Raw genomic sequence first — 18,419 nt, 5'->3', positions numbered from 1 at the left:
GTCTGTAGGAAGTGGGAGGAGTCAAAAGAGAAGTTGTTGAGTGTGAGGACGAGTTCCGCTAGGCGGATGAGAGTGTCGGTGGAGGGGGCCTGGTCGGGCCTGCGGGACAGGAAGAAGCGGAGGGCCTTGAGGCCATCTCCATGCGGAATGCAGGTGTACAGGGACTGGACGTCCATGGTGAATATGAGGTGTTGGGGTCCAGGGAATTGGAAGTCCTGGAGGAGGTGGAGGGCGTGGGTGGTGTCACGGACATGGTGTCCTGCCTGCCCTGGTCGACCCATCGTCTCAGCCTGCTCCTGCCCCACCGAACTCATCTCCACCTATCTGGACTCCATTTTCTCCCCTTTGGTCCAGGAACTCCCCACCTATGTCCGTGACACCACCCACGCCCTCCACCTCCTCCAGGACTTCCAATTCCCTGGACCCCAACACCTCATATTCACCATGGACGTCCAGTCCCTGTACACCTGCATTCCGCATGGAGATGGCCTCAAGGCCCTCCGCTTCTTCCTGTCCCGCAGGCCCGACCAGGCCCCCTCCACCGACACTCTCATCCGCCTAGCTGAACTCGTCCTCACACTCAACAACTTCTCTTTTGACTCCTCCCACTTCCTACAGACTAAGGGGGTGGCCATGGGCACCCGCATGGGCCCCAGCTATGCCTGCCTCTTTGTAGGTTACGTGGAACAGTCCCTCTTCCGCACCTACACAGGCCCCAAACCCCACCTCTTCCTCCGGTACATTGATGACTGTATCGGCGCCGCCTCTTGCTCCCCAGAGGAGCTCGAACAGTTCATCCACTTCACCAACACCTTCCACCCCAACCTTCAGTTCACCTGGGCCATCTCCAGCACATCCCTCACCTTCCTGGACCTCTCAGTCTCCATCTCAGGCAACCAGCTTGTAACTGATGTCCATTTCAAGTCCACCGGCTCCCACAGCTACCTAGAATACACCTCCTCCCACCCACCCTCCTGCAAAAATTCCATCCCCTATTCCCAATTCCTCCGCCTCCGCCGCATCTGCTCCCACGAAAAGACATTCCACTCCCACACATCCCAGATGTCCAAGTTCTTTAAGGACCGCAACTTTCCCCCCACGGTGATCGAGAACGCCCTTGACCGCGTCTCCCGCATTTCCCGCGACACATCCCTCACACCCCGCCCCCGCCACAACCGCCCCAAGAGGATCCCCCTCGTTCTCACACACCACCCTACCAACCTCCGGATACAACGCATTATCCTCCGACACTTCCGCCATTTACAATCCGACCCCACCACCCAAGACATTTTTCCATCCCCTCCCCTGTCTGCTTTCCGTAGAGACCACTCTCTCCGTGACTCCCTTGTTCGCTCCACACTGCCCTCCAACCCCACCACACCCGGCACCTTCCCCTGCAACCGCAGGAAATGCTACACTTGTCCCCACACCTCCTCCCTCACCCCCATCCCAGGCCCCAAGATGACATTCCACATTAAGCAGAGGTTCACCTGCACATCTGCCAATGTGGTATACTGCATCCACTGTACCCGGTGCGGCTTCCTCTACATTGGGGAAACCAAGCGGAGGCTTGGGGACCGCTTTGCAGAACACCTCCGCTCAGTTCGCAACAAACAACTGCACCTCCCAGTCGCAAACCATTTCCACTCCCCCTCCCATTCTCTTGATGACATGTCCATCATGGGCCTCCTGCAGTGCCACAATGATGCCACCCGAAGGTTGCAGGAACAGCAACTCATATTCCGCCTGGGAACCCTGCAGCCTAATGGTATCAATGTGGACTTCACCAGTTTCAAAATCTCCCCTTCCCCCACTGCATCCCTCAACCAGCCCAGTTCATCCCCTCCCCCAACTGCACCACACAACCAGCCCAGCTCTTCCCCCCCACCCACTGCATCCCAAAACCAGTCCAACCTGTCTCTGCCTCCCTAACCGGTTCTTCCTCTCACCCATCCCTTCCTCCCACCCCAAGCCGCACCCCCAGCTACCTACTAACCTCATCCCACCTCCTTGACCTGTCCGTCTTCCCTGGACTGACCTATCCCCTCCCTACCTCCCCACCTACACCCTCTCCACCTATCTTCTTTACTCTCCATCTTCGGTCCGCCTCCCCCTCTCTCCCTATTTATTCCAGTTCCCTCCCCCCATCCCCCTCTCTGATGAAGGGTCTAGGCCCGAAACGTCAGCTTTTGTGCTCCTGAGATGCTGCTTGGCCTGCTGTGTTCATCCAGCCTCACATTTTATTATCTTGGAATTCTCCAGCATCTGCAGTTCCCATTATCTCTGACAGTTCCTGCTCCCTCAGCACTGACCCTCCGACAGTGCCCACTACCTCAGCGCTGACCCTCCGACAGTGCCCGCACCCTCAGCGCTGACCCTCCGACAGTGCCCGCTCCCTCAGCGCTGACCCTCCGACAGTGCCCGCTCCCTCAGCGGTGACCTTCAGACGGTGCCCGCTCACTCAGCGCTGACCCTCCGACAGTGCGGCATTCCCTCAGCACTGACCCTCTGACAGTGCCCGCTCACTCAGCACTGACCCTCCGACAGTGCCCGCTCACTCAGCACTGACCCTCCGACAGTGCAGAGCTCCCTCAGCACTGACCCTCCGACAGTGCCCGCTCCCTGAGCGCTGAACCTTCGACAGCGCCCACTCCCTCAGCACTGAACCTCTGACCGTGTCCGTTCCCTCAGCACTGACCCTCTGACCGTGTCCACTCCCTCAGCACTGACCCTCCGACAGTTCACACTCCCTCAGCACTGACCCTGCAACAGTGCCCGCTCCCTCAGCACTGACCCTCTGACCGTGTCCGCTCCCTCAGCACTGACCCTCCGACATTGCCCGCTCCCTCAGCACTGACCCTCCGACAGTTCCCACTCCCTCAGCGCTGATCCTCCAACAGTGCCCGCTCCCTCAGCACTGACCTTCCGACAGTTCTCACTCTCTCAGCGCTGACCCTACGACAGCGCCCGCTCACTCAGCGCTGACCCTCTGACAGTGCCCACTCCCTCAGCGCTGACCCTCTGACAGTGCCTGCAACCTCTCCATTGACCCTCTGACAGTGTCCACTCTGTCAGCACTGACCCCCCGACAGTGCCCACTCCCTCAGCGCTGTCCCTCCGACAGTGCGGCACTCCCTCAGCACTGACCCTCCAACAGTTCCTGCTCCCTCAGCACTGCCCCTCCGACAGTGCAGAGCACCCTCAGCACTGACCCTACAACAGCGCCCGCTCCCTCAGCACTGACCCTACGACAGCGCCCGCTCCTGAAGCGCTGACCCTCCGACAGTGCCCATTCCCTCAGCGCTTACCCTCCGACAGTGCCCACTCCCTCAGCACTGACCCTCCGACAGTGCCCGGTCCCTCAGCGCTGACCCTCCAACAGTGCCCGCTCCCTCAGCACTGACCCTGCAACAGTGCCCGCTCCCTCAGCGCTGACCCTCCGACCGATCGCGCACCCTCAGCACTGACCCTCCGACAGTGTTCGCTCCCTCAGCGCTGACCCTCCGACAGTGCCCGTTCCCTCAGCGCTTACCCTCCGACAGTGCCCGCTCCCTCAGCACTGACCCTCCGACAGGGCCCGCTCCCTCAACACTGACCCTCCGACCGTGCCCGCTCCCTCAGCACTGACCCTCTGATAGTGCGGCGCTCCCTCGGCACTGACCCTCCGACAGTGCCCGCTCCCACAGCACTGATCCTCCGACACTGCCCGCTCCCTCAACGCTGACCCTCCGACAGCACCTTCTCCCTCAGCGCTGACCCTCCAACAGCGACCGCTCCCTCAGCGCTGACCCTCCAACAGCGCCCGCTCCCTCAGCACGGACCCTCCGACAGCGCCCGCTCCCTCAGCACGGACCCTCCGACAGCGCCCGCTCCCTCAGCGCGGACCCTACAACAGCACCCGCTCCCTCAGCGCGGACCCTACAACAGCGCCCGCTCCCTCAGTGCAGACACTCCGACAGCACCCACTCCCTCAGCGCTTACCCTCCGACAGGGCCCGCTCCCTCAATGCTGACCCTCCGACCGTGCCCGCTCCCTCAGCACTGACCCTCCAATAGTGCGGCGCTCCCTCAGCGCTGACCCTCCGACAGTGCGGCGCTCCCTCAGCACTGACCCTCCAACAGGGCCCGCTCCCTCAACGCTGACCCTCTGACCGTGCCCGCTCCCTCAGCACTGACCCTCCGACTGTGCCCACTCCCTCAGCGCTGACCCTCCGACTGTGCCCACTCCCTCAGCACTGACCCTCCGACAGTTCCTGCTCCCTCAGCACTGACCCTCCGACAGTGCAGAGCTCCCTCAGCACTGACCCTCCGACAGTGCCCGCTCCCTCAGCGCTGACCCTCCGACAGTGCGGCACTCCCTCAGCACTGACCCTCCGTCAGTTCCTGCTCCCTCAGCACTGACCCTCCGACAGTGCAGAGCTCCCTCAGCACTGACCCTACAACAGGGCCCCCTCCCTCAGCACTGACCCTACGACAGCACCCGCTCCTGAAGCGCTGACTCTCTGACAGTGCCCTCTCCCTCAGCGCTGACCCTCCGACAGTGCCCACTCCCTCAGCACTGACCCTCCGATAGTGCGGCGCTCCCTCGGCGCTGACCCTCCGACAGCGCCTTCTCCCTCAGCGATGACCCTCCGACAGTGCCCGCTCCCTCAGCAGTGACCCTCCGACAGCACCTTCTCCCTCAGCGCTGACCCTCCGACAGTGCCCGCTCCCTCATCAGTGACCCTCCGACAGTCCCTGCTCCCTCAGCGCGGACCCTACAACAGCGCCCGCTCCCTCAGCACTGACCCTCCAACAGGGCCCGCTCCCTCAGCACTGACCCTCCAACAGGGCCCGCTCCCTCAACGCTGACCCTCCGACCATGCCCGCTCCCTCAACACTGACCCTCCGATAGTGCGGCGCTCCCTCGGTGCTGACCCTCCGACAGTGCGGCGCTCCCTCAGCGCTGACCCTCTGACAGTGTCCGCTCACTGAGCGCTGACCCTCCGACAACGCCTGCTCCTTCAGGGCTCACCCTCCGACAGCGCCCGCTCCCTCAGCGCTCACCTACTGACAGTGCCCGCTCCCTCAGCGCTGACCCTCCGACAGTGCCCACTGCCTCAGCGCTGACCCTCCGACCGTGCCCGCTCCCTCAGCACTGACCCTCCGATAGTGCGGCGCTCCCTCGGCACTGATCCTCCGACACTGCCCGCTCCCTCAGCGCTGACCCTCCAACTGTGTGTGCTCCCTCAGCACTTACCCTCCGACAGTGCCCTCTCCCTCTGCACTGACCCTCCGACAGTGCCCGCTCCCTCAACGCTGACCCTCCGACAGTGCGGTGCTACCTCAGCACTGACCCTCCGACAGTGCCCGCTCCCTCAACACTGACCCTCCCATTGAGCCCGCTCCCTCAACACTGACCCTCCGAGCGTGCCCGCTCCCTCAGCACTGACCCTCCGACAGTGCGGCGCTCCCTCGGCACTGACCCTCCGACAGTGCGGCGCTCCCTCGGCAGTGACACTCTGACAGTGCCTGCTCCCTCAGGGCTCACCGTCCGACAGCGCCCGCTCCCTCAGCGCTGATCCTCCGACAGCGCCTTCTCCCTCAGCGCTGACCCTCTGACAGTGCCCGCTCCCTCAGCAGTGACCCTCCGACAGTGCCTACTCCCTCGGCACTAACCCTCCGACTGTGCCCATTCCCTCAGTCCTGACCCTCCACCAGTGCGGCGCTCCCTCTGCGCTGACCCTCCAACAGCGCCCGCTCCCTCAGCGCTGACCCTCCGACAGTGCCCGCTCCCTCAGCAGTGACCCTCCGACAGTGCCTGCTCCCTCGGCACTAACCCTCCAACTGCGCCCTCTCCCTCAGTCCTGACCCTCCACCAGTGCGGTGCTCCCTTAGAGCTGACCCTCCAACAGCGCCCGCTCCCTCAGCGCTGACCCTCCAACAGTGCCCGCTCCCTCAGCGCTGATCCTCCGACAGCGCCCGCTCCCTCAGCACGGACCCTCCGACAGCGCCCGCTCCCTCAGTGCAGACCCTCTGATAGTGTCCGCTCCCTCAGCGCTGACCCTCCACCAGTGCGGCGCTCACTCAGCGCTGACCCTCCGACAGCGCCCGCTCCCTCAGGGCTCACCCTCCGACAGCGCCCGCTCCCTCAGGGCTCACCCTCCGACAGCGCCCGCTCCCTCAGGGCTCACCCTCCGACAGCGCCCGCTCCCTCAGGGCTCACCCTCCGACAGCGCCCGCTCCCTCAGGGCTCACCCTCCGACAGCGCCCGCTCCCTCAGGGCTCACCCTCCGACAGCGCCCGCTCCCACAGGGCTCACCCTCCGACAGCGCCCGCTCCCTCAGGACTCACCCTCCGACAGCGCCCGCTCCCTCAGGGCTCACCCTCCGACAGCGCCCGCTCCCTCAGGGCTCACCCACCGACAGCGCCCGCTCCTTCAGCGCTGACCCTCCGACAGCGCCCGGTCCCTCAGCGCTGACCCTCTGACAGTGTCCGCTCCCTCAGCGCTGACCCTCCACCAGTGTGGCGCTCCCTCAGGGCTGACCCTCCGACAGCGCCCGGTCCCTCAGGGCTCACCCTCCGACAGCACCCGCTCCCTCAGGGCGCACCCACCGACAGCGCCTGCTCCCTCAGCGCTGACCCTCCGACAGCGCCCGCTCCCTCAGCGCTGACCCTCTGACCCTGTCTGCTCACACAGCATTGACCCTCTGACAGTGCCCGCTCCCTGAGCACTGACCCTCCGACAGTGCGGCACTCCCTCAGCGCTGACCCTCCGACAGCACCCGATCCCTCAGCGCTGACCCTCTGACAGCGCCCGCTCCCTCAGCACTGACACTCCGTCAGTTCCTGCTCCCTCAGCGCTGACCCTCCAACCGTGTGCGCTCCCTCAGCACTGACCCTCCGACAGTGCCCGCTCCCTCAGCACTGACCCTCCGACAGTGCGGCGCTCACTCAGCGCTGACCCTCCGAATGTGCCTGCTCCCTCAAGCACTGACCCTCCGACGGTGCCCACTCCTTCAGCACTGACCCTCCGACAGTGCGGCGCTCCCTCAGCGCTGACCCTCCGACAGAGCCCGCTCCCTCAGCGCTGACCCTCCGACAGAGCCCGCTCCCTCAGCGCTGACCCTCCGACCGTTCCCGCTCCCTCAGCACTGACCCTCCGACAGTTCTCGCTCCCTCAGCGCTGACCCTCCAACCGTGTGCGCTCCCTCAGCACTGACCCTCCGACAGTGCCCGCTCCCTCAGCACTGACCCTCCGACAGTGCGGCGCTCACTCAGCGCTGACCCTCCGAATGTGCCTGCTCCCTCAAGCACTGACCCTCCGACGGTGCCCACTCCTTCAGCACTGACCCTCCGACAGAGCCCGCTCCCTCAGCGCTGACCCTCCGACCGTTCCCGCTCCCTCAGCACTGACCCTCTGACCGTGCCCGCTCCCTCAGCGCTGACCCCCCAACAGCGCCTGCTCCCTCAGCGCTGACCCTCCGACAGCGCCCATTCCCTCAGCGCTGACACTCCGGTGCCCACTCCCTCAGCACTGACCCTCCGACAGTGCACACTCCCTCAGCACTGACCCTCCGACAGTGCCCGCTGCCTCAGCACTGATTCTGTGACAGAGCCCATTACCTCAGCGCTGACCCTCCGATAGTGCCCAATCCCTCTGCACTGTCACTCCGACAGTGCCCGCTCCCTCAACGCTGACCCTCCAACAGTGCCTGCTCCCTCAGCGCTGACCCTCCGACAGTGCCCGCTGCGTCAGCACTGAACCTCTGACAGACTCCACTCCCTCAGCGCTGACCCTCCGACAGAGCCCGCTCCCTCAGCGCTGACCCTCCGACCGTTCCCGCTCCCTCAGCACTGACCCTCCGACAGTGCCCGCTCCCTCAGCACTGACCCTCCGACAGTGCGGTGCTCACTCAGCGCTGACCCTCCGAATGTGCCTGCTCCCTCAAAAACTGATCCTCCGACGGTGCCCACTCCTTCAGCACTGACCCTCCGACAGTGCCCGCTGCCTCAGCACTGATTCTGTGACAGAGCCCATTACCTCAGCGCTGACCCTCCGACAGTGCCCAATCCCTCAACGCTGACCCTCCAACAGTGCCTGCTCCCTCAGCGCTGACCCTCCGACAGTGCCCGCTGCGTCAGCACTGAACCTCTGACAGACTCCACTCCCTCAGCGCTGACTTTCCGACAGCGCCCGCTCCCTCATCGCTGACCATTTGACAGCACCCGATCCCTCAGCGCTGACCCTCTGACAGCGCCCGCTCCCTCAACACTGACCCTCCGACCGTGTCCGCTCCCTCACCACTGGCCGTCCGATAGTGCGGCGCTCCCTCGGCGCTGAACCTCCGACAGTGCGGCACTCCCTCAGCGCTGACCCTCCGACAGCATCCGCTCCCTCAGCACTGACCCTACAACAGTGCCCGCTCCCTCAGCGCTTACCCTCCAACAGTGCCCGCTCCCTCAGCACTGACCCTCCGACAGCGCCCGCTCCCTCAGCGCTAACCCTCCGACAGTACCTGCTCCTTCAGCACTGACCCTCTGACAGTGCCCGCTCCCTCAGCACTGCCCCTCCGACAGTGCCCGCTCCCTCAGCACTGCCCCTCCAACAGTGCCCGCTCCCTCAGCACTGCCCCTCCGACAGTTCTCGCTCCCTCAGCACTGACCCTCCGACAGTTCTCGCTCCCTCAGCGCTGACCCTCCGACAGTGCCCGCTCCCTCAGCACTGACCCTCCGACAGTGCGGCGCTCACTCAGCGCTGACCCTCCGAATGTGCCTGCTCCCTCAAGCACTGACCCTCCAACGGTGCCCACTCCTTCAGCACTGACCCTCCGACAGTGCCCGCTCCCTCAGCACTGACCCTCCGACAGAGCCCGCTCCCTCAGCACTGACCCTCCGACAGTTCTCGCTCCCTCAGCGCTGACCCTCCAACCGTGTGCGCTCCCTCAGCACTGACCCTCCGACAGTGCGGCGCTCACTCAGCACTGACCCTCCAAATGTGCCTGCTCCCTCAAGCACTGACCCTCCGACGGTGCCCACTCCTTCAGCACTGACCCTCCGACAGTGCCCGCTCCCTCAGCACTGACCCTCCGACAGAGCCCGCTCCCTCAGCGCTGACCCTCCGACCGTTCCCGCTCCCTCAGCGCTGACCCCCCAACAGCGCCTGCTCCCTCAGCGCTGACCCTCCGACAGCGCCCGTTCCCTCAGCGCTGACACTCCGGTGCCCACTCCTTCAGCACTGACCCTCCGACAGTGCATGCTCCCTCGGCACTAACCCTCCGACTGTGCCCTCTCCCTCAGCGCTGACCCTCCGACGGTGCGGCGCTCCCTCAGCACTGACCCTCCGACAGTGCCCGCTCCCTCAGCACTGATTCTGTGACAGAGCCCATTACCTCAGCACTGACCCTCCGATAGTGCCCAATCCCTCTGCACTGTCACTCCGACAGTGCCCGCTCCCTCAGCGCTGACCCTCCGACAGTGCCCGCTGCGTCAGCACTGAACCTCTGACAGACTCCACTCCCTCAGCGCTGACCCTCCGACAGAGCCCGCTCCCTCAGCGCTGACCCTCCGACCGTTCCCGCTCCCTCAGCACTGACCCTCCGACAGTTCTCGCTCCCTCAGCGCTGACCCTACAACCGTGTGCGCTCCCTCAGCACTGACCCTCCGACAGTGCCCGCTCCCTCAGCACTGACCCTCCGACAGTGCGGCGCTCACTCAGCGCTGACCCTCCGAATGTGCCTGCTCCCTCAAGCACTGACCCTCCGACGGTGCCCACTCCTTCAGCACTGACCCTCCGACAGTGCCCGCTGCCTCAGCACTGATTCTGTGACAGAGCCCATTACCTCAGCGCTGACCCTCCGATAGTGCCCAATCCCTCTGCACTGTCACTCCGACAGTGCCCGCTCCCTCAACGCTGACCCTCCAACAGTGCCCACTGCGTCAGCACTGAACCTCTGACAGACTCCACTCCCTCAGCACTGACTTTCCGACAGCGCCCGCTCCCTCAGCGCTGACCCTTTGACAGCACCCGATCCCTCAGCGCTGACCCTCTGACAGCGCCCGCTCCCTCAACACTGACCCTCCGACCGTGTCCGCTCCCTCACCACTGGCCGTCCGATAGTGCGGCGCTCCCTCGGCGCTGAACCTCCGACAGCATCCGCTCCCTCAGCACTGACCCTACGACAGTGCCCGTTCCCTCAGCGCTTACCCTCCAACAGTGCCCGCTCCCTCAGCACTGACCCTCCGACAGCGCCCGCTCCCTCAGCGCTAACCCTCCGACAGTACCTGCTCCTTCAGCACTGACCCTCTGACAGTGCCCGCTCCCTCAGCACTGCCCCTCCGACAGTGCCCGCTCCCTCAGCACTGCCCCTCCGACAGTTCTCGCTCCCTCAGCACTGACCCTCCGACAGTTCTCGCTCCCTCAGCGCTGACCCTCCGACAGTGCCCGCTCCCTCAGCACTGACCCTCCGACAGTGCGGCGCTCACTCAGCACTGCCCCTCCGACAGTTCTCGCTCCCTCAGCACTGACCCTCCGACAGTTCTCGCTCCCTCAGCGCTGACCCTCCGACAGTGCCCGCTCCCTCAGCACTGACCCTCCGACAGTGCGGCGCTCACTCAGCGCTGACCCTCCGAATGTGCCTGCTCCCTCAAGCACTGACCCTCCAACGGTGCGCACTCCTTCAGCACTGACCCTCCGACAGTGCCCGCTCCCTCAGCACTGACCCTCCGACAGAGCCCGCTCCCTCAGCACTGACCCTCCGACAGTGCCCGCTCCCTCAGCGCTGACCCTCCAACCGTGTGCGCTCCCTCAGCACTGACCCTCCGACAGTGCGGCGCTCACTCAGCACTGACCCTCCAAATGTGCCTGCTCCCTCAAGCACTGACCCTCCGACGGTGCCCACTCCTTCAGCACTGACACTCCGACAGTGCCCGCTCCCTCAGCACTGACCCTCCGACAGAGCCCGCTCCCTCAGCGCTGACCCTCCGACCGTTCCCGCTCCCTCAGCGCTGACCCCCCAACAGCGCCTGCTCCCTCAGCGCTGACCCTCCGACAGCGCCCGTTCCCTCAGCGCTGACACTCCGGTGCCCACTCCTTCAGCACTGACCCTCCGACAGTGCATGCTCCCTCGGCACTAACCCTCCGACTGTGCCCTCTCCCTCAGCGCTGACCCTCCGACGGTGCGGCGCTCCCTCAGCACTGAGCCTCCGACAGTGCGGTGCTCCCTCAGCACTGATCCTCCGACAGTGCCTGCTCCCTCGGCACTGACCCTCCGACAGAACCTGCTGTGGTTATCTCCAGGATTGTGTTGGTTGTGTGTCAAATGTGGCGAATAGTGGGAGTGTATTCTCACTCTCCCAGGTGGTCCCACTGGGTCATAGATGAGCCTGGGTCGAGGATTGGCCCACCTGCACCTTCTCAAGGCGCCATTAGGGATGGGTTATAATTGCTGGCCCAGCCAGTGACACGGTCAGCTTGGGGATTGCAAGTAAAGCAGTGAGGGTTTTGCTGATTTTCTTTGTTGGTTCCAGTCTGAGTCGGACTGCCCTGAAGAGACAGCAGACATTAATAAAGGGCTTGTTGCTGCTTCTGTTCCTGTAGGGATCTGGTCGCTGTGTTACAAGCAGGAGTTTATTACTCCCCTGCAGATCACAGCTAGCCGGGGCTATGACACGTGTCTTCAGCACCTGCTGACCTCTGGGGCAGATGTAGACTTTGCACCGGGAGGAAAGACCGCTCTCCACGAGGCATGTGAGAATTCCCAGACCGAGTGTGTCCGTCTGCTGCTCACATACGGAGCAAATCCCAATGCCTTCTCCGAGGATGGCTACACCCCTCTCCACCTGTGCTCGTCACCGGAATCCCTCCGGTAGGTCAGCTCCTACCCTCTTCGGGGCTTGGGAGGGGTGTGTGCTTGTGTGTGTGTGCGTGTGTGTGTTGTGGGGGTGCCAGTCAGGAACAGTCTAAAAGACCCTGGGATCATTGGAAATGTGGAGGGTAGTCCTTTCTACCAATCAAACCCCTGGCATTGGGCCCACAAATCCACTGGATCAACCAACAAATGGACCAATAGAAACTACCCCATGCACAGAGAATCCTTAACCGTAGACCCCTCCACTGCAGGACATTATCTCCCTTACCCTCCTTTCCCCCTACCCTTCCCCCCCATCCTCCCTCTCTCCCTCTCCTTCATCCTCCCTCCTGCTCTCACAGCCTCCCTTTTCCCATCCTGTCTCTCCCAAACCTCCCTCCCATCCTACCCCCCTTCCCCCACCCTCACCCTACTCACCCATCCCCTCTCTGATGCTCTAAACCTCACTCAGCCTCCCCCCTCCCTCAACCCCTTCCCTGACCCATTCCCTCTCCCATTTTCCTTGACACACCCATCAATCCCCGCCACCACAATCCCATTGCCCTCCCACCCTGCGTCGCCCCCCCCCCGCCAGCTGGGCCCACTCCCCACATCTCCCCACCACTCCCCCCCCCCCCCCCCACCTCATCTCAGTGGGTCATACCCAGCCCTGTTTCCGCAGAGGCCTCTTGGTCTGCCGTTTGGCCTGAGGGTGTCACAGCTGCCCAGTGGTCGGGGGGCGGGGAAGGGAGATACAGCATCAGGGACAAGGACACCCGCTTCCGCCCCCTCCCCCCCCAACCCCCAGTAACCCCACCGTTTGTTGCAGAAACTTGCATCCTGACAGAAAATCCTTTTGAGGGACACCTGGCTATGAGTTACTCGGTTTGTTGGTATCCATGATGTGGAGGGTCTGGTGTTGGACTGGGCTGGACAAGGTCAGAAATCGCATGGGCACAAGGTTATAGTCCAACTTTGAAACCACAAGCTTTCACTGCACTGCTCCTTGATCAGGTGAAGTGAACCCGTTGGACTATGATTGGGTGCCATGCCATTCCTGGCTGGGTTTACTGAACAGATTGCCTGTGTTGGGATTGTATTGTTGGGCCCTGATTGGCTGCAGAGCTGTAACTGTGCATGTTGTTAACAGATGTGCGGAGTTTTTGTTGAAGTTTGGCTGTAGTGTGAACAGTCGGACAGAGGACAAGGACGATACAGCTCTACACATTGCAGCACGGTTCGCTCTGGAGGATCATGTCTGCTTGTACATTCACCATGGAGCATCAGTCAACAGGATGAATGACAGTGGCCAGACCCCACTGCACTGTGTGTGCGCACAGTCCCACAGCCAGCAGGACGCTGACAGATATTTCCGTGTCTGTCAGTATCTGATTGAGCATGGGGCCAATGTGGAATCGCTGGATGAAGAGAAGCAGTCCGCGCTGCACATGGCCTGCCGCACAGTCAATTACAGGATGGTGGATCTACTGCTGAGCAAGGGAATCGATGTTAACCGCATGGACTATGGGGGAAATGCCCCAATGCATAAAGCACTGCAGGCCGTTGCTTACAAGTTAGAGCATGAGCCTGAACGCACAGTCCGATCCCTATTAAACTATGGCTCCATCCGTATCTGGCCAGGTGCTATTCCAAAGGTGAGCTAACAGCTCTCCAACACCCCCCTCCCCCTGCTCTTTCATTGGTCTGCTTACGTGTGCCCGATGTGTGCATGAATGTGTTTATGTTGGGTATTGTTTGGAGGGTGTATTCCTGGGGGACAGAATCAGAAATTCACGCACATTGGGAGCAACATTACTATAATCACCCACCTTCCCCTCTCCCCTTTGCCCCGTCTGGTTATAGTCACCCACCTTCCCCTCTCCCCTTTGCCCCGTCTGGTTATAATCACCCACCTTCCCCTCTCCCCTTTGCCCCGTCTGGTTATAGTCACCCACCTTCCCCTCTCTCCTTTGCCCCGTCTGGTTATAGTCACCCACCTTCCCCTCTCTCCTTTGCCCCGTCTGGTTATAGTCACCCATCTTCCCCTCTCCTCTTTGCCCCGTCTGGTTTGAACTCTGTAATTCCAAAGCTGAATAAAACTCTTTATGTGGTGAGCTTCCATCTCATTAAGGAGGTCTCAAGCCATTATCCAATAACCTGCTCTGAAAACTATGCTCACATGTCATCAGCAATTTTTGCGACAATCCACAGCATTCCAACAGTCAGTAAATTTCTAAACAAATAGTCTGCAACATCTTTTTAAAAACATCTAACTTGCCCTTTCTTTCAATAATCATGGATCTTTTAGAAAATTCCAGGACCCACATCTATACCATCATCAAATCTAACAATTTCTCCCTCAGACCCTGTCTATATGGTGTGGTTTATTGCAATCCATCCATCACTTCTGGCCATATAAGATAATAAAGTGTGAAGCTGGATGAACACAGCAGGCCAAGCAGCATCTCAGGAGCACAAAAGCTGACGTTTTGGGCCTAGACCCATCATCAGAGATGATGAAGGGTCTAAGCCCGAAACGTCAGCTTTTGTGCTCCTCTGATGCTGCTTGGCCTGCTGTGTCCATCCAGCTTCACACTTTATTGGAGATAATGGGAACTGCAGATGCTGGAGATTCCAAGATAATAAAATGTGAGGCTGGATGAACACAGCAGGCCAAGCAGCATCTCAGGAGCACAAAAGCTGACGTTTCGGGCCTAGACCCTTCATCAGAGAGGGGGATGGGGGGAGGGAACTGGAATAAATAGGGAGAGAGGGGGAGGCGGACCGAAGATGGAGAGCAAAGAAGATAGGTGGAGAGGGTGTAGGTGGGGAGGTAGGGAGGGGATAGGTCAGTCCAGGGCTGAGAAAGGTGATGTGGCTGTGGTACCTGGTTTGCTTCAGGACATGGTCGAGCAGTTTCAAGGCCGAAGAGATTACAAGAGAGTTGCAATGGGAGAGAGATTCCCTGAGGTTGGTCCGGAGGGAGGAGGGTAACTTCTTCAGGTTAGGCATCCCTGGCAGAGGCTTCGCAGTGAGGTTAAAATAGTATCAGAGATAATGGGAACTGCAGATGCTGGAAGGGTCTAGGCCCGAAACGTCAGCTTTTGTGCTCCTGAGATGCTGCTTGGCCTGCTGTGTTCATCCAGCCTCACATTTTATTATCTTGGAATCTCCAGCATCTGCAGTTCCCATTATCTCTGATACTATTTTAACCTCACTGCGAAGCCTCTGCCAGGGATGCCTAACCTGAAGAAGTTACCCTCCTCCCTCCGGACCAACCTCAGGGAATCTCTCTCCCATTGCAACTCTCTTGTAATCTCTTCGGCCTTGAAACTGCTCGACCATGTCCTGAAGCAAACCAGGTACCACAGCCACATCACCTTTCTCAGCCCTGGACTGACCTATCCCCTCCCTACCTCCCCACCTACACCCTCTCCACCTATCTTCTTTGCTCTCCATCTTCGGTCCGCCTCCCCCTCTCTCCCTATTTATTCCAGTTCCCTCCCCCCATCCCCCTCTCTGATGAAGGGTCTAGGCCCGAAACGTCAGCTTTTGTGCTCCTGAGATGCTGCTTGGCCTGCTGTGTTCATCCAGCCTCACATTTTATTATCTCACACTTTATTGTCTTGGATTCTCCAGCATCTGCAGTTCCCATTACCTCTTTACTTCTGGCCATATACTGTGGACAGTCAAATAAACTAATACATGGTGTGAATAGTTGCTGCAGAAAGATTTTGCACGAGAGGAACTGGGTAAGCATGTGGATTTGAAATTTATATGGGGTCCAGGAGACAGCAGGTGACTGGGATGAATTGCGGTAAAATAGGAAATGGGCACGGTGGCTCAATGCTTAGCACTATTGCCTCACTATGCTGGGGACCTGGGTTCAATTCCACCCTTGGACAATGGTCTGTGTGGAATTTGCCCGTTCTCCCTGTTTCTGGGTGGTCTGCTTTCTTCCCACAGTCCAAAGATGGGCTTGTTAGGTAGATTGGCCATGCTAAATTGTTCATAGTGTCTGAGGATGTATGGGTTGGGTAGACTCACAATGGGAAATACAGGGATAGGTAGTGGAATGGTTCTGGGTGGGATGGTCAGTGTGGAACTGATGGGCTGAATGGCCTGCTTCCACAGTGTAAGGATTCAATGATTCTAGGAGCGAATAAGTGCACAACCAGTTGACTATCCCCCTGGTTCTGTCTCATGCTCTGATTCTACTCAAACCGCTTGCTGTGAACTTCATCTGTTTGTATCTCACCTGCACCAAGACCCACAGACCCTCACCCCCTTCCCAAGGTGTGAGCATTCAAACTGGGACCAGTTCCCCATCTGGGATCTAATAGCAGCTTCATGAAGGTACAGTGTAACTCCCCTTTACACTCATTGAAGCTCAGAACAGTGTGTATCCACAACCCTTTTTATCCCTGTTTAAGGAAAGCTGTCCTGGAATTGGAGGCAGCCCAAAAAAGGCTCACAGCTGATACTTGGTATGGAGGGACTGTCTTATGAGGAGAAGTTGAGTACATTGGGCCATTAGTCATTTGAATGTCGAAGAATGGGAAACAACTTTCCAGAAATATGCAGGATTCATAGGGGCCTGACAGTGTAGAAGTGGAGAGGTTGTTTTTCTTTTGGGAGAGACCTGAGAAACAATCTCAGAAAAAGAGGTCACATGTTTCAGATAGCACTGAGGAGGAATTCTTTCTCAGGGAGTGAATCTGAGGTTATCGGGACTGAGTCATTCAGGAAATTCCAGGTTGAGTGAGAGGGAGATTATATATCAGGGATGGAATCAAGGTTTATCGGGAAAAGGTAGAAATCAACCATTGAATGATAGAACTGTGTTGAATGGCCCATTTCTGCCATGACTTGCTACCTTGCTTGCTTCCGCACCCCCTTGTGCCCATCTCCCATCTCACCGCTTCTCTGTGAACCCCTGTGCCTAACCATGGATCCCACACTGTCCATCCACACCCCCCCACCCCACCTTCAATAACCTAGGGCTCCTCTCTCTTCCCTCCCCTCACCCCAGCTCTCCCCATATCACCCAGTCTGTCTGTTCTCCCCACTGCCCAGCTCCTCTTTTTCTCCCCACCCCCATCCCACCCTTGGCTACTCTCCACACACACGCCCTTCACCCCCCACCCCCGCCACTCCGTGTCTGCTGGTTCCAGCAGTTTTACCGCACGCTCACTGCTGGCCCAGCAGCTTTACCGCACTCTCTGCTGGTTCCAGCAGATCTGACCACACTCTCTGCTGGCCCAGCAGCTTTACCGCACTCTCTGCTGGTTCCAGCTCTGACCACACACTCTGCTGGTCCCAGCAGCTTTACCGCATGCTCACTGCTGGTTCCAGCAGCTCTGACCACACTCTCTGCTGGTTCCAGGTGCTGAGGTTCTGCTCCCAGTCTCCGCGGACAATCGAGGTTCTCGTGAACGTTTATGATCGGCTGAAAGTGACCGATGATTGGGTGGAGTCAGTGCCAATGAAAGTGCTTCAGGTAGGAGCTGCTGATAGAGAGTCAATGAGAGACACTGCCCAGCTCCAACCTTCTCCAGCACAGGACCCAGTGAAGCTGGAGATTGAGGGTGCCTTGTTCAGGAACCCTGTTTATAACCAGGGGCCCAACCCTGGTAACTGCATGAAGACCACCAGCTCCCAATACAATAACTACTTCAATCACTTACATTGTGCCTTGGGTATAATGAAATGTCCCAGAGCTGCCAGCGAAGGTTCTGGACAGTTCAAGAACTCCCTGACCAGTTGTGAGCACCATGTTATCTGGATATTTCTGGTGTTGAAGGACAATGCCAAGTGTACCGAGGCAAATGGGTTCTCCACAGCCTGCACCAATACCAGCAGGTAGCAGCAGGCATTAACGGAGTGGATGCGTCAAGGTTCATGAGAGTGACTCTTCCACACCCTGCATGCTGTGGACTGGTCAAGTTATTGACTACCCCCTGCAACGTCCAATGGGCAAACCTCATGATAAGGCGTGTGAGCTCAGTGCTGCCTTGGCCATAAGCCTGACCTTCCCCAATCCCGAGTTTTGGGAATTGTTCATTGTCCATCATAGATCACTCATCTGAGCCCGGAACTGGGAGCTAAAAGTAGAAGATGGTCTTGAAAGAAATCAAGTCTTCCTTTCCTGTCCTATCACTCCTTGACAATCTCAATGCCTGTTTCACACTTGGCAAATCATGAAATGCTTATCAAAAAAAAGGAGTAATTGCTGTGACAAGGGAAGTGAAGCACCCATCTTGTGCACAGCAAGATCCTCCGTCTCCATCGCATCAGCCCTGACAAGGAGACATTCCACTCCCAAGCATCCCCGATTTCCACCCTTTTTAAACAACAATCTCTTCCCTACATCCCATCACCCAGACAGCTCTCCACCATGCCTCCTCCATTCCCCACTCCACAGCTCTAAGCCCCACCCCTGCCCCTCCACTCCGAACATAATAGTGATAGGGTCCCCCTTGTCCTCACTTTCCACCCCACCAACCTCTGCATCCAATGTATCATCCTCAAACTGCGCCAACTCCAATTAGACCCCACCACCCAGAACATCTTCCACTCCCACCCCTCTCTG

At 59.7% G+C, this 18,419-nt stretch overlaps 1 protein-coding gene across 2 annotated transcripts in view; it reads left to right on the top strand.

The window, feature by feature from the left end:
• Positions 1-18,419, top strand: part of asb10 (ankyrin repeat and SOCS box containing 10) — a 35,555-nt gene that overhangs the window by 13,226 nt on the left and 3,910 nt on the right. For both annotated transcript variants that reach the window (XM_048529838.2, XM_048529839.2), the window contains exons 2-4: positions 11,578-11,845; positions 12,978-13,482; positions 17,214-17,327. In XM_048529838.2, coding sequence (XP_048385795.1) covers positions 11,578-11,845; positions 12,978-13,482; positions 17,214-17,327 — 887 coding nt within the window. The remainder of the gene's footprint in view (positions 1-11,577; positions 11,846-12,977; positions 13,483-17,213; positions 17,328-18,419) is intronic.

The sequence above is a fragment of the Stegostoma tigrinum genome, chromosome 5 (assembly GCF_030684315.1).
Source record: "Stegostoma tigrinum isolate sSteTig4 chromosome 5, sSteTig4.hap1, whole genome shotgun sequence".
Classification (NCBI taxonomy): Eukaryota; Metazoa; Chordata; class Chondrichthyes; order Orectolobiformes; family Stegostomatidae; genus Stegostoma; species Stegostoma tigrinum.
This window is presented reverse-complemented; position numbering and strand designations above follow the sequence as displayed.